The sequence below is a fragment of the Phyllostomus hastatus genome, unplaced genomic scaffold (genome assembly GCF_019186645.2).
Source record: "Phyllostomus hastatus isolate PE091 unplaced genomic scaffold, TTU_PhHast_1.1 phas_contig_34, whole genome shotgun sequence".
Classification (NCBI taxonomy): Eukaryota; Metazoa; Chordata; class Mammalia; order Chiroptera; family Phyllostomidae; genus Phyllostomus; species Phyllostomus hastatus.
The window spans coordinates 51767624-51784685 of NW_025333857.1; the positions used below are offsets into that span (position 1 = coordinate 51767624).

Below are 17062 nucleotides of genomic sequence, written 5' to 3' on the forward strand. Positions count from 1 at the left end.
CAACAATTTTCTAAAATATTAATAGTTACTACCCTCATGTCCAAAATCATGAAAAAAGGGAAAAAGTGAGGCTCAAAAAGATTCAATTACTTGGCCAAAGTCACCCATCAAGAAGAAAGAAAGCTGGGATTTCAGCTTCACAGCCCACATTCAAGAAACAGCACTGACTTTGATATTGCCGATCACCAGAGCTACAATGAGTATATGTGTGAACCTAGAACAGATATTCCAGGAATTTTGGGTGCCCTTTTTAATGACAACTATATACAACATGCAGTGAATCCCCCTTAAAGATGTGAAATTATAATATATCTTATAGTACCTATTTTCTTCTGCAGACTGTTGATATTTTGAAGTCTAAAAATGGTTCCCTAAATATGTTGCATTTATATCACTTATTTATCACTTACCAGATCTCCTATAAAATACTGTGAAGAAGTGAAGTCTAAAAGATAGCACACCAAACTAATATATTACATTTCAGGGTCATTTATTTATTTGCCATTTGAGTTTCCATATTTTATTAAGATAGACTGGTTATCCTTATTACTTAAAGTATATTTACTATTATCTAAACGTCTTTTGCCACTTGGGATTGTAGCCAGCATAGCTGAGGGATGAGAAATGCACTAATGGAATTCATTTGCAGTTCATTCATTGCCAGATTGAGTTTGGCCTTGATGATTTCTCACCCAAGGGTATTCTCATTTGCTGTGAGTGATATGATGTTTGTTAGCAGACGATCAGAAAGGCCATCATAGGTAGGCCAGCCAGGGCCAAACACATGCAAGTTCCACATGCCCCAGCTGCTCTCTGAACAGAGTGGTAGATGGAGGCAGAGTGTGTGTGGCAAAGACACAGATGGGGGAACCCAGGCATTGCCAAAACCAGAGTCATAAGTGTGACATGATGTGCAAAATGGCATTTAATGCGGACTGGAGACCGGGCAGGAAAGGAGACCCCTTCCCCTTATCAAGCAGAAGCCTCTTTCTCCCTTCTTACAAGCAGAATGAGGCCCTATATGAGACTATAGGACCCAGTGGAAGGAGAAATAGCACGCTCTGTATGGCCAGTAAAATGCAGGAAAATGAACATCCATGAAGCCCACTCACTGAGGTCCAATAGCTAGACTGTTTCAACAGCAACCTTTATGTCCATCAGTCTTAACTAAAAACCAGGAATATCTTCCTACAAAGGTATATGTTATAAGATGACTTCCTTCCTTCCTTCCTTCCTTCCTTCCTTCCTTCCTTCCTTCCTTCCTTCCTTCCTTCCTCCCTTTTGTAAACATTCATTATCACTTAATATATTCTACGAATTAACTAGATACATAGATTAGTATATATATATCCTTGCTCTGATATTTTGTTATGTTTCATACCTCACTTGTGATTTGAATATTGTTGGCCAATAATAACATTTTTTGTACTGCTAATCACCTTTGATATGAGAGACCTGAGATGTTTTACTTATGGATTTATTTGCCAAACTTCTATTTGGTCTGCTCTGCCTTGAAGTTATTTTGTTTCCATTTTTTTGTGTGTATGTGTTTTTTGTTTGTTTGGTGGTTTGTTTGTTTGTTTAGAGAGAGGGGAAGGGAGGGAGAAAGAGAGGGAAAGAAACATTGATCACCTGTTGCCTCTTGCATGCCCTCAACTGGGGACCTGGCCTGCAACCCAGGCATGTGCAGTGACCGGGAATCAAACTGCTGACCTTTTGGTTCAGAGGCTGACGCTCAACGCAATGAGCCACACCAGCCAGGACACATATATTTTTTTAATAAGAATAGGCTGTGTGTAGATTTTTCTCACACATCTTCTTCTTGCTTTTTTGCCCTCTTATGTGAGTAGTAGGAAGCTTCAGTGAATGTAGAACTCCTAGAATTTGCACAGCTCTTTCCTATGGAGTAAGAATGTTTTCAGCTTCTGAAATGGCCGCAGCAAGCAATGCTGCTTTCTTTTCTTATTTTTTCTTGTGTGTATCACCCTCCATCCCATTTCCCTGATTTACTTTTTAATCATTTCCTGACATTGCATCGGATATTTATTAATTTGTTTGTGTTGTTCCCCCAAGCCCCACAGCTGGAACATTTCCCTCTCCAAAACCAGTGAATGCAAAATGAGTATACGAGGGAATTTAATTTAAAGGAGATTGCTTACTTTCTATCAGTTAGTCCTTGGTTTTTATTTATTCTTAAGCAGTACATCAATAAATGCATGCCATCCAGTCTATGTGGGGAATTTCCTTCAGTGTTCATCTTCAGAGAAATTGAGGTCAGAGGCTTCTATCTATAAGTAGATCCTCTAAAGATTCCATCTTTTATTCATTCAACAAATATTGATTGAGACCACTATTTACTAGTGCTATTCTAGGCACCATACTGGGGGAGCAAAAGTCCCTCCCATGAGGACATCATAGTCGGATGAAGAGGGACATGCCAACAGTAATTGTAATTGATTGCACAGATGTCAGGATGGAGATCTGTATGATGAGTTGGGGGAGCAATGGCAAATCAGGCTCCCCCTTTTCCTGAGGGGGCCTGGCAAAGGCTTTGGGAAGAATAGTGACATTTTCAGTGAGTCTGGAAGGCTAAATAATAAAAATCATTTTTCTTTTTTTATAACCCACCTAATTAAACCTATATTTCAAAAGACCTTCATTAATTTGACATGCTTTATTCATTCGACATTGATTAACTACTATGTACTTTCCACTGGGTTAGGCCCCTGGGTTACAACAGAGAATAAGAGAGGCATGACATGCCATAACAAAGAATAACAATAATAGGTAATTATTTGCGATAAGAACTAGAAAGGAGAAACACAAGGAAAGAGATTCATGTACAACAAGATTACCTAAGCTAGACTGTGGAATAAGAGAAGGTTCCCTCAAGGAAATTCTGTTTTATGTGTCCGAGCGTGCACGAATTTATTTCCGTCTGTTCACTAAGATAAAGAAGAGGAACGCAGTTCCATCACGAACAGTGGGGACAGACAAAGCCCCTTGGCACCTTATTTTGGCAGAGATAGGTCTTGTAGGCAAAGAGAGAGGGCTGAGTTGTTGAAGCCATTTAAATATTTTCACATGGCAGAGCTCATTAACTCATTGTCAATTCTGAGGCATGTTAGGCACAAAATATTTCAGCTCCTTCCCAGGTGATCCATGCTGTCCCATTATTTGCCTGTCGGACACTGAATTCTGTCTGTCCCTCCCGACTTCCCACCTCATTCTGACTTGCCTATAATCTGTTTCTGTCTGCTACACTGTTCTCTCTTGTACTCAGGAATCACAGGAGTTTTTCGGTGTTTAAAGCATATTGCATTTAATGTGTTTTGTTTCCTATGTTCTCATTTATTAGATACTAATTCAATGGATATTTTTGCTAAGTCAGTAGTCAATGGATATTTTTGCTAAGTGTAGTGATTAAGAGGAAGAACTCCAGAGCCAGGCTCTCCTGGGTTCAGAGCTGGGGCTTGTGACTTACTAGCTCTGATGACCTTGGACAGATTATTCAACCCCCCATAGCTCAGGTGTCTCATCTGTAGAGTCAGGATGACAGGGTCAGTTTAGAGGCCACATCTGAGAGCCGCTTCAGACACAGTCTGGCTGCGTGTGGACAAGCCCCTGAGACGTTCGATTTCCTCACTTAGGAAGGAAAGGAAAGACATCTATAAATGATTCCAGTCTTAAAATTCTGTAGTTTAATTTCCATCACCCGAGTGCCATTCATGATATTGCCATCTTTATTCATCTAAACAGATAGTCCATACGGGAGGAATGTAAGGCATGGGAAGTCTTAACATTAAATGATTGAGTTTATCTGAAACCACAGGATATGCATAGCAAAAAGAACATGTATAACCTCACATTCTTCTGGGGAAATGTTGAAATGAAGGGTTAGGCAAATAAAACTGGCACAAATAGAATGTGGTGGGAAGTGTGCACTTTGACACCCAGATGTCCTGGGTACCCAACCCAGTGTCACATGGGCCAGCTGTGTGCTTTGTGGGGTCAGTTACTGTACCTTGCTGACCTTTCCTTCTTCACTAGTGAAGCAAAAGCAATAGCACCTATACTGGGGGTCTTATGAGCAGGAAAAATGCTCTGATAAAGTGTCTGACACCCAGTTTTCGATAGATGATGATCACCATTAACTTTTTATTCTTTGTTGATGGTTCTCAATCTTCAGTTGTGGCAGTAGCAGAGCTGGTGACAATTGGCCTCATGCTAGTTCCTTATTTTAAATGGGAGTACACCGTGCCGTGTGCTGTAAGCATAATGAAGAAATATAAGATGTAGTCTCTGTCATCTGGGAGCTTTCAACCTGTGCGAAGGCATGATGATTTAAATGGTAATTACACATGCGTTAGTTCAAGGTAACGAGAGAGAGGTGCCAATCATAAAGAAGGGACAGCCAACCAGAGGAGGAGAAATGTAGCACAGGCAAACATGTTGAAATAAGGATTTATTATGTAAATAAAGGTAGCATTGCCATATAGTGAAGTAATGACATTGTGATGTGTGCAAGTCACACCTTGTCGGGCACAGCTTTCCCAGTCATTTCTCAGCATTGCAACTCCCATATCGAGCTAAAAAAATTCACTCCCAGACTGAGTAAACCTTATCATGAATTCTATTACAATTTTTTATTTTAAGTGGTGTTTTTACATGACCTTAGAGTTTAATATGATAGCCTGAAATCTATCTGAAATTGTTAACCATTGCTTTCTCTAATTCTTTTGACAAGCTCCATGCAAACTACTCTTTAATTTGTCATCTCTCCCACATGGTATCTTTTAAAAGGATTGTGGAGCCTCAGAAGTTTTTTGCGTTTTTGTTTTTGAAGCTGCTGGTCTTTTTTATCAGACAGCTCTCCAACTTGACCTTTCTCAAACATTTCTTCTGCAGATTTTTATTGGTGAGGTATCCATGTATTTCATAAAGTCAACTAGAGAATCTCTGATTGCCCAGGAGAAAACGATTCTAACCGGAGAATGCTGTTACCTGAACCCCTTACTCCGGAGGATCGTACGATTCATAGGTGAGTACAGGAGCATGCCGAACTGAGCCCCCACTTCCGGGTAAAACCTGCTAAACTTATAAAAGATGAACCCACTTGAACAAGGTGCTGTGAGGATTTTTCCAAGTGCAGAAACTGAGCCTGATCATAATGCCAAGTCCAGTGTTTGATCCTTGAAGCAGTACTTATCAAATTGTCTTATGAATGATTTCAACTTTTTTGTTTCATATACAATATTTACCTGAGATTCCCCCTGGACATATGATTTAATATTGACTGGAGATGCCATATACTATTTTGGTGAATCAGACAAATGCAGGGGGCAAAAGGGGACATCCACAAAATGAATTTAGAAATAATCATATTTCCTGACAAAGCTTTTCCAACAAGTAATTTTGTTATGCAGAGAACTTAACGAAGTATGGGAAATCTAATCCTTCAGGTTCTTGAAAATAACCTGTTTTCCAAACAAAGTTGGAAAACAAATAGTTTAATTATGGTTCATGACAAGGAAAAATTAAGGCATGTTCTACATCCTTCCTTCTAGAACTTCTATAGAAACTCCTGGGGTGATGTGGGCGATGGTTACAGTGTGGGAATGAATGTGCGCCTGGATATAGGTAGAATGTAGATCTTGCAGTGTTCTTTCTTCTCTCTCTCTCCCTTTTTTTTTAATTGTTGTTCAAGTACAGTTGTCTCCATTCCCCGCCCCCCACCACTCTCCCCCCACAGCCATCCCCACCTCCCACCCTCGATCCTGTCCTCCTTTGGCTCTGTCCATCTGTCCTTTATACATGTTCCATGACATCCCTTCCCCCATTTCCCCCTGTTATCCCCTCTCACCTCCCCTGTGGTTACTGTCAGTTTATTCTTTATTTCAATGTCTTTGGTCATATTTTGCTTGCTTGTTTGCTTCGTTGATTAGGTTCCACTTATAGGCAAGATCATATGGTATTTGTCTTTGACCACCTGGCTTATTTCACTTAGCATAATGCTCTCCAAGATCTTGCAGAGTTCTTACATGGTAGATACTCAATAAATAATCATTACAGGTTCTAATGACATCTTAATGGAAGCCAGGATAAAACTCCCAAAAATATGAACATGGCTGGTAGGAGAACCAGCCATGGTACCATGTAGAACATATAGAACTGACAACCGAGAAAGTGAAGGCCGAAATACAGCATGCTCTTAACTCTATTGGTTATCCTTAATCTTTCTTTTTCCTACTGTAAAGAAGGATTGAATTTCTTTAAGTCATGAGCAAATGATCACATCAAAATCAAGTTTGCAATAACTACTGTGATTAGAGTGGAAATGAGGGAGATAGTAGAGTAGGAAGCTTAAGAAAATCTAATTTGAAAGCAGCAACCCTTCACATTAACGTAGTCTTCAGCATTCACAGATGTGATTTGCAGAATGACCTGTGGCAGCTGGTAGTTAGCTCATCTGGGCACACCCTGATCAGAATGATGTCACTGCTGTCTGGTTTACTCACCCAAACAATCGTGGTACCTTTCAAAGATTTTCAGAGTGTGATCACTTCCCAGGACAGTGGCTAAATAATAAATCATCAGGAGAAAAGAGGAAAGAATATTTATTATACCCGACAATAGACTAGACACTTTATATACACTGTACTATTTATTCCACCTACCACCCTATACAGTAGGTTACAGTCCTAACTGTACAGATGCAGAGTCTGATACAAAATGAGACACAGTAGCTTTTCCCAAGAAGAGAGAGAGAGACTATGCATACACACGTATTTAATTTGTTTTAGGGGGGAAGATTTTGTGCCTACTGTCTGATCTGCTTTCTGCACATGTAATTAAAGCAAGTTATTCAAAGCAGAGGTTTATTGGGTCACAATTAAATGAAAGTATCTTTTAAAGTCACTTGTTATTTTTCCTTAGTGAAGATAAGTCATACCTATTTGTGACCCACCTCAGCTGGGGCACAGTCCAAAAAATGGAAATTAATTGGCATCTGTCGTATATATGAGGCCTGCCTCTCTGCATTGGCAAGGCAAGTCTTTGCTCACTAAGGGACATCAGTAGGCCCCCACCATCCAGTAGTGAGTCCTGCAGATTGCCTGTGGTGGTACCTGAAATTCCCACCTGAGTCACCGCATTGGGCTGAGGCCTGGTTTCAGGAAGACCACTATTAAAGTAGAAATTTCTCAGCATGGAGGAGAATCGAATTGCCACTTTAATAATCAATGACACATTGATCCATTTTGGTCTGTCATAAACAAAAGACACCTGGATCCTGGGAACATAAGCCAGGGACATGCAGATGAAACCACTTTGAGTTCAGCAGCCTGAGATGCTGGTAATAGAGAAGGGATGCCAGAGGAGGGAGACAGCCAGTGGGAACAGGTAAACCTTGGAGAATTAAGGGAAACAGCATTGAAAGGGGAATGCGGGTGTGGGGAGGTTGCTGGATAAAGAAGCACTTGCTTCATACTTTCTTTTTTTTGTTTTATGACACCCAGGATCTGCCCAGTTGCTTAAACAAAAACCTGGAAGTCACCCTAAACCATCTGAGAACCTGTTTGAAATATAAATCCTTAAGCCTCACACCACAACTACTGAATCAGAGAAACTGGGGATGGGGCCTAACAGTCTTATAACAAGTCATCCAGATGATCCTCACGCATGCTAAAGTTTAACAGCCATGGGTTTAGGCTGTTAAAATTTTTTGCCCCTTTAAGTGATCCCTTCACATCTTGTTTTGCAACTTGGCTGCATTTACCCCAGCCCCACAAAAACGCCATTCGTTGATCGTTTTGCAGATTTTTCTGGAGAAAAAATATGACCAAGTCATGTCCCTGCTTAAAACTTTTCAATGCATTCCTAGTGTTTGTAACAGTTGATGCCTTGCCTGGGTTACTGTTTATGTGCTGCTCCTTCTGCTCAGAATAAGCCATTGCCACCCTCTCGCTATCAAAACTGACAAGTTCTATTCATCCTTCAGAATGCTGCGTATACATTACCTCTTCGGTAGTCCGGAAAGCTAGCTTCCTTGTCTTCCAGGCCCCTGCTGAACCTTATACCTATGTCTTTTATAGGCACTTAAGTCCTATAAGTGATGTATTGCTGTAAGTCCATTATATGTAAGTTCATTACTCCTATTAATTTGTGATCCCTTGGAAAGCAGGGACTATAGGCCCCCACCATCCCATTTCTGAACAGCATATTGCAAAATGCCTGGCATTTAGTAGGTTTTTAATAGGTTTCTCCTTTTTGGGGGGAGGGGCAAAAATATACTCTGTTCAATCATAGATTTTCCTCAAATTGCTTCCAGAAATGCCCAGCCCACACCCCATTCCCACAGTCAGTTCCCACACCATTGCCCATGTCCATGGGTCATTCATACATGTTCTTTGACTAGTCCCTTCCCCTTCTTTCCACCACTACCCCTCCTCACCCCTCCCTCTGGCAGCTGTCAGTCTGTCCCATGTTTCCATATCTCTGGTTCTATTTTGCTTGTTAGTTTATTTTGTTCATTAGACTCCTCTTGTATGTAAGATCACATGCTATTTGTCTTTCACTGACTGGCTTATTTCACTTAGCATAATAGTCTCCAGTTCCACCCATGCTCTCAAAAAAGGTAGAAATTCCTTCTTTCTTTCTGCTACATAGTATTCCATTGCGTAAATGTAATCTTTAATGTACAAAGCAGAGCTGAAAGTGGCACCTTAGCTCCTTAATTCCCTGTCTTCTCTAGTCTGTGTGGCATAGACTTCAATAGTTAGCCCCGCACTCCATTCCACAGATCCAAATTAAATTTTAAATGAGAAAATGGCAAGAATATCAAAGTCAAGGGGAATATATTCACATTAAACCATCTCCTCCTGTAGATGAATGCTATTGTGCTGACCTTGACAGGGAGGATTGAATTCCTCTGATTCACAAATCCAACAATATTCCCTTCCCCACCAAGGTTATCATAAGAAGGATGTCCTACCTCCCAGGCTTTAGGTGTAAATTCACCTAGCTCAACTCCTCTACCCAGTTCTAAACTGTTGTATAATTTCTTAACTTTTTATATACATGATGTGGGAAGGGAGGAAAGGAGTTGGCTGAACTAACAAATTTGACATTTTATAAAAACAGATGTAATCAAATTAGCAACATGTATTTGGATTTCTCCCTTTCCTCATTTCTTCCCTCTCCTGCCTTCCCTTCTTATACCATTTCCTTTGGCACTGCATGGAAATGAACGACAATACAGAGATGTAAGTTCTCAAGAGAGATAAATACCTGTATTCCTTTTCAGCAGCAAAGCAAAATAAGGAAGTCACATTTTCCCAAAACTTCATGAAGATAAGCTCACTTAAATTCTTTTCATTCACAAATAAACCTGAGTAAACATATTCTTGTGAATGTCAATCACTACATAGTAACTTTTAAAATTTAATATTGAAAAGTAATAAAAAATTAGAATTCAATGAGGGTTTTTGGTTTCTTTGCCATATAGAAGGCAAAGTAAATTAACTGTCTCTTCCAGAATAACTACATTTTTTTGAGTTAAAGAAAAAAGTGGATCCAAATATGCCAAGATTAGACTGTCAGCACCTAAAATAGCCTGTCATCTAGAAGCTATTTATTATGGGCTTTTCATTTGGAATCACATAGTTGCTCCATTGTTACTTCTAATAAAAATTTAATTAAATTCCAAGCAAGTCTTATGCCATTTAGGTCAGGTCTAAGGAGTCTATAGCAATGGACCAAATACAATGTGCCATGGTAAACAGTTAATTCATGTAACACTAATTAATTGCCATAAATTAAGTGTGACCTAAATGAAGCGTGAATATTTTAAATGCCGTTTCAAAGGTCACCATGTTCTATGGTTGTAAGAATTGATACTCTGAGACAAGCCTAATGTTAGCCTTTTCAAGAGCTGGAAAATCCTTCTCAATTTTGAAAGTCATTTAAATGTGCTTTATGTAACTACTTTACTTGATTCAATCAGTCCATTTCTACTTGCATTTACTTTTTATGCTTAAATTATAAACAGGGGGATTGATCATAGTCATTCAACCTTCAACAAAAAATTTGTCAGGCATGTGCTATACACTAGGCAGTGATTAAGGCATTAAGAACATATTAGTGAACCAAATAGAGATTTGCCCTCATGGAGTTTATATTCTCGTGGGAGAAACCAGACTTTAAATAAGTAAATTATAGTGTTTGTTGGAAAAGTGCTATGGGGCAATATAATAATGTAGAAAAGGGGTCTGTAGGGGCAGATGTGCAATTTTAAATGGAAAAGGAGAACCTGTTCTACAACGAGAATTGTCTCAAGTTAGCAGTGACTTCCCAGCAGGAGAGGGACCATCCAGCCAACCAGGCGCCCAGTGAACTAGGTCAGCTGCAAGCGCTGACTGAGGAAGATGAGCCTGGTGGGTAGTCTAAAAATAACTTGAAGTGCACGTGCACCCAACTTCAGTTTTGAGAAAAGAGGCTAGACCTTGAAAGAAATATATCAAGAGCAAGGCAGAGCATGGGCCTATAAACAAGTGGAGATAGTTCTAGAACTCAGCAACAGGAACTGGAGTTGATGCTCAGGTATATAAATCAGGAGGAGAACCCAAGATGGATCTGAAGGGGGAAACATGGAGCCAAGCCAGCACTGGATTCAAATGGAGACAAGTCAGGGTTGGCCCTTTGGGTGGACACCAAGGACGCAGGGAGAGGAGGGGTGCTGAAGCTGGAAGCCTTGGTTGACCTAAAAGGCATAGCCAGGGATCCGCCTCTGGCTCAGGGCTTAGGAAGTTGTGATGAGGCTGCTCTTGGTTGCTCTGCTCAGTCCGGAGAGCAGATCTCCCCTTTGAATGTCATCCTTGGTGAATCAGAACATTAAAAACCCAAACAAGACCCTGGCCCAGAACTCTATAGGTTACTCTAGTTATCAAGAGGAAAGTTACTTAGTTTTAGGAGACTCTAGTGATCCTTTTCCAAGGGCCCTCCCAAACACCAGTGTTTAGAGGCTGGACTCAAAAGGCCTGAGCAGATTGCTGCTTTCTCTAGCACTTTGCAGATTAGCCAATGCAAATTCATGGCACTTCAGTGAACTTATTTACTATCAAGCCGAGTGTCTCAACCTCAGGGCTATGGACATTTTGGGCCAGGTAATTCTTTTCTGCGTGGGAGTGGGGGACTGTCCTGTGCTTTGTAGGATTTTTAGTAGCATCCTTGGCCTCTATGTGCCAGATGCCACTAGCACTCTCCTTCCCCACTAATGACACTGAAAATTGTCCCCAAACATTGCACAGTGTCCCCTGGGTGCAGGATTACTCCCAGTTGAGATCTGAGCTTTCAAGGTTTAAGAAACATGTATATTTTAAAGACTTTTTTAAAAATGAATTTTTTTTGCAAGCTACTACACATGCAACAAAATTAGGCACAGCAAGGCGCAAAAATACTATCTGAACATTGGAAAATGACTGCCAACAATGGATAAAGGGTCATTTCAAAGTTTTCTGTAATTAAAGAAAAGTAGTGTGTGTTTCGGAAACCATTTAAAGTATTACATTAGAACATGCTAAAGTGATTAGGACTGCATCAAGCAGAGGGCAAACAGCACCAGGCCAGTATCTGTTAGTCACCAGCAGGGCTGGCAGTTGCCCATCAGGGTTTGATGCTGGTCTGGTGGTGAGGACAGAGTGGACTCAGATCACCAGCTTTAGCAACTTGTTTATACTCTCTATAAACAAGAACCCAAAGGGGCAAGTTATTGCCCTTGAGGACTGTTATTTGGAAGCCCTTCAGGCTTTGACATGCCTTTTTTTTAGATTCCTTGGTAGGTGAGGAATCTCCACATTTAGTTTGTAGCTAGGGTATACTTCCTAGACATGTCTGCAGCCACATCTTCCATGCATTTTATTGTAAAGTTATTAGTGTTTCTGGCAAAGTTTTAGGGTTTTTTTTCTTCTCTATCCATCAGCACTTAGACCCACACTGCCTAGAGCAGTGATTTTCAAACATTTTCATCTCATGGCACACATAAACTGATTAATAAAATTCTGCGTCACACCAAAAGTATATTTATTTTGTGATCTGACAAAATAGGTATAATTTTGATTCATTCACACTAGACAGCTATTGTTGTGTTGGCTGTTGTCATTTTTTATTTGGCGATCTAAGGGAAAAGAGGTCAGTGCCTCTGACTAAATAGTCAGGTACTGCATGTTTTAAAAAATTCTGCAGCACACTGGTTGAAAATTGCCGACCTAGAGGAAATGAGAAGCAGATATTCAAAGGCTGGCAGGCGTGAGAACAGAGTCGGACATTCTAGAGATGGAGAGACAAAGGTTGCTGTCCTTCGAAGTGAGAAGGGAGGAAGCACACCTGCTGAGATGAAACCATGTCATCAGGAAATCATGTGATGTTATGCTTGGGGAAAGTAGAAGTATATGTGTTATTTCAATTGTAAATATATTAGGGGGTTGGTGGATTATCCATAATCTTTATTAAGTAGTTATCCTTCATCTTTACTTACTCTGATGAGTAGTTATGACAAATACAGGGTTAAAAAGAACACACACACACCAGCTCCTCATATTCTGAAAGGTGCTTTAAAAGTTGAATGTGTTGTTTGAACTTCTTAGAATTACAGGATTCTTGTCTCTTCCACTGTTTCAAAGCTAATTTTATAACTAACTTATTTAAAATACTGAGGATAGCTACTCCCTTCAGTTATAAAAATAATAACTAATACAACCTGGCTGGCGTAGCTCAGTGGATTGAATGTGGGCTGTGAATCAAAGCATCGCAGGTTCAATTCCCAGTCAGGGCACATGCCTAGGTTGCAGGCCATGGCCCCCAGCAACTGCACATTGATGTTTCTCTCTCTCTCTTTCTCCCTCCCTTCCCTCTCTAAAAATAAATAAATAAAATCTTTAGTAATAATAATAATAATAACTAATACCTATACAGGGCTCACAATTTATAAAATGTTTTTACAACTAGTTCTTTGATTTGCATCATAACCCTGTGATACAAAGCAACTGAAGTTCAGATTAATTAATTTAAATAAAATCTATACAAGGATTAAAACCATTCCATCATGACAACTAGACTGCTGCCAGTCTTTGGTTTTTTTATGAAATCTAGAGGTCAAAAAGACCAAAGAATCCTGTTCTGTGAACTCCCGAACTTAACTACCATAGAACCAATACATTTAATTCTGTCAGAAACTTCTTTCTGAAGCATCATATTTGATATCTGTAAATCAATTTGCATCGTTCATGCTTGTATTAAACTATTTGGACAAAGTTGATTCATTGCCAAAGTGATGAGAAACGTGCCTCATTCAATGAGGACATATCATAGGTATTCTGTCATATTCTTTTTGGAAAATTGCTGGCTAAAAATTTGAGGAACTCCTCGTCTGCTGTGATGTGGCAGGACACTTCATCGGGGGCGTGCCCTAAGTCCTTGCCTGTTCTCAGCGCCCGTGTGTGCTACCAAGCTAAAGTGCTTTTTTCATGGCCTGGTGTGTACCCATATTTTTTTTAAGTACATGGAAGTATAAGCTTAGCAGGTAATGATTAAGAGTATGGACTCAGAGCCATACTAATTAGTTTCTAATCACAGCTCTTCTACTTCGTAGCTGTGTGAACTTGGTCAAGTTATTTGGACTCTCTATGTCTCAATTTCTTTATCTGTGAAATGTGCAGATGATAATCGTTTCTATGTCATATGATTGTGGTGAAGATTAAAAGAATATTTCAAAGCATTTAAAACAACATCTAGTACATACTAAGCACAGTATATTAGCATCCATTATTTTTATCTTTTTTTATTATTATTATTACTATTATTTTCTAGTATCCACAGCAGTCTTAATGAAACATCTCACCAGCTCAGTATGTCCTTGCAAGGAAACAAGATGAACGTGATAACTGCAGACTAATAGTCTTCATAAGGAAACTTCCAGTGAATATGGCACGTTAAGGAGAAACAATTTCACTATTCTTTCTTTTCTGAAAAGAACAGTTGTTTCCTGAAGGAATGGTCATCGCTTTTACAGTGCGTACACCGTAATGTGTTCCTGAAGGGACACATTTACAATAGCTGAATGGCTTTCTCCATTGAAATTTCTCCCTTGTGGATCTTGGTGCGGCAAAAGCAAAAGCAAAAACAAACTACAGGTGTTTTTATATCTTGTATTTCATTTACAGTGATGATTTGATGAAAGATTTGATCTAGAATTAAGAGCTGGTGATTGAATCAGAATGTTCTTTGAAGGAACGGAACATAAGAATTCCTGATATGATCCCCTTCTGCTGTCAAAAATAACACTGGGAAACCCACTCCGTTTGCTTGTACTTATATATGGTATTCATCAATTTTCTTACTAAAATGAAAGCCAGGAACTGATTTGAGGGGAGGTTCCCTTGTTTCCTGAGCATCATAGTACAGAGGCTACCACAGAAGATTTACATGGCTGGTTGGATTTTGCAAACAAGAAGAAAAGGGTTCAAACATTCTCAACATCACACCGTGTTCTTGAATGCTCTCTTTCATTACATGATCTTGCTGCAGACAAAAGAACACTCCTCTTTTAGAAATGTCTGATGAGAGGGTAAGAACAGGGGTTGAGGAAGGAGTAGAATTCCCTCCCATTTTCAGAGACTGCTGTTTCCAGCATAACCCAGATAAGCTGTTTTCATGTCACTTTCACTATCCTTTTCTTTTATAAAGTGCTATGTGTTACTTTCTCCACATGAAAATATGGAGGAGCTATGCTTCCATGTGCCCATGTGATAATTTTTAAATGGACAATTATTGCAACTTCTGAGAATCAGAAATAGGGACATTTCTCTCAAAGATGTACATGTCAAGTAAAACTGTACCCAGATTTGTCATGAATTCCAGATTCCTTGTGCTTCACAAAGTCCCCCCTAAGGAGTTTTTTCTATATGTAACATGGATCTTAATACTCCAGCTCAAGGTTCCTCTTTTATTCTGTTGCCTTGGAAATGTAGAATGCTTTTATTTCAAACATATGATTTCTAAGTTTCTTGACTCGTGATACACGTAAAGTCCCAGTTTTCAAATATTCTTTTTTTCCTAGGTGCACTATGCTGAGTTTTGTGAAGTTTATAAAAAGAGACATACCCCCTACAACTTACATGCTACATGGTCTGATGTCAGCCATATGTTCATTAGAATCAGGGATGTGAGACACCAATATGCTTTAAAAATGTGAACAAGTTTTTTTTCCTCCTTCATCCTCTTCTCCTACTAATCTTGCCTGAAGTTTCCTCAGCACTTTACCCACTGATCCACAAATATCTATTAAATGTTTACTATTACTATGTGCCAAGTTCAATGATAGGTGCTTGGAATACACTCGGCCCTTAGAGAACTTGTATATACTGCTGTTCTGAAATGAGAGATGGGCAGTACTGAATGATCATACAAATATAAAATTCCTACTGGGACAAGGGGTGCAAAAAAGGTATCATGGTACCATACTAGTCTAAAATAGGAGTATATTTTCTAAGACCCCATGTAATATGAGATTATTCTCCCTATTCATTATTTTTCAATTGAGGTATAATTCACATATACCATTATATTAGTTTCAGTTGTACAACATAATGATTCAGTATTTGTATACATTACATAATGATCACCATAATACATCTAGGTAATATCTGTCACCATAGCTATAGAACTTTATTTTCTTGTGATGAGAACTTTTAAGGTCTACTGTTAGAAAGTTTCAAATATACAGCTTAGTCTTATCAGTTATAGTCACCCATGCTATATATTATAACCCCATGAATTATTTGTTTTATAACTGGAACTTTGTACCTTTTGACCCCCTTCACCCATCTTGCCTACCCCCCACCTCCCTGCCTCTGGCCACTATCCCTGTCCACTCTTCAGCGGGGCAAATCAATACACATTCAGTGCTCATCCACAGATAGAAGTGTGACTTGCTCTTGCCCCACTCTTCAGGGCTTAAGTCTGAGACTGATCAGTGTGCACAGCACCAAATCCAACCCCTGGATTTCCCACTGGAGCTCCTCAGCTGCAGCGAACTGTCATCTCCCTGTCTCCCCACTCGCAAAGTGTGCACACGGCTACAGTGCCCAGCATGCACTGCTCCCCAGAGCACATGGGGCTGTTCCTCTCAGAAGCAAGATGCCAGTCAATGCCTGTGCCCCACCTCTTCCTACCTGGTTGTTGTACAGGAGTGTGTCTCTAAGTACACTTGGAAGAATGAGGGAGGAGCGGAGACAGGTTAGGGAAATTCAAAGAGCAGACCTCATCCAGAGGAGTGATGGCAACCCTGTCTCTCAGCATTCTAAATCCTAGATCTCTGAATCGGGGTGAGGCAGTAGAACAGAAAGGAATTCTCTCCCTAGATTTTCTCCCATGATTTCTGTCTTTTCTGTCTTGGGTATTCCTTGAGCAAAACTCTGTCCTCCAGAGCATGACTCTTGGTGAATCCGGCCAAGCCTTTTTGGAATTCCAAACAAACAAACATAAGTGTTTGGAGCACATAGCTCTGGCAAACCCAAAGCACTAGACCTTTAGACTTGTGTGTCTGCTGTAAATCCGTTCAGAAACACAACCAGCTCCCTTGAAGCAGGGAACAGCTTTGGGAGCTGAGCCATAACAGAAGTAGGACCCCCTAGGAGGAAGGGTTACAGGAATGAAAAGAGTATCTGTTAAAAATTTGCAAAACAGCATCTCACTTAAAGGATTTTAGACGCAATTTTAGGGTACTTAGACATTTTTAAAACATCCCCTTCAAATCAAACCTTGCAATCTGGGAAACCGTCAGAGGTGTTCCACCTGACTCTGAGGACAAAGGTAACTATTTTTAGCTTCTGAGGCTTAAAAAATACACACAGGAGCTTGGCCTTAAGTCACAGGCATGGCTGGAGCTTCTCACAAAAGCCCTGTGTGATCTGACATTGTGTGTGAATCACCAGCGCGGCAGGTTCCACGGCCCTTTGTCGGCCTGGCCCGTGCCAGGTAGGCTGGACTCCCCAGGCTGCTGCAGCGC

The 17062-nt window shown here is 40.0% G+C and overlaps 1 protein-coding gene across 4 annotated transcripts in view; it reads left to right on the plus strand.

Annotated features, from left to right (window-relative positions):
* Nucleotides 1–17062, plus strand: part of PLPPR1 (phospholipid phosphatase related 1) — a 237688-nt gene that overhangs the window by 203999 nt on the left and 16627 nt on the right. For all 4 annotated transcript variants that reach the window (XM_045840446.1, XM_045840449.1, XM_045840448.1 and 1 more), the window contains exon 4: nt 4909–5041. In XM_045840446.1, coding sequence (XP_045696402.1) covers nt 4909–5041 — 133 coding nt within the window. The remainder of the gene's footprint in view (nt 1–4908; nt 5042–17062) is intronic.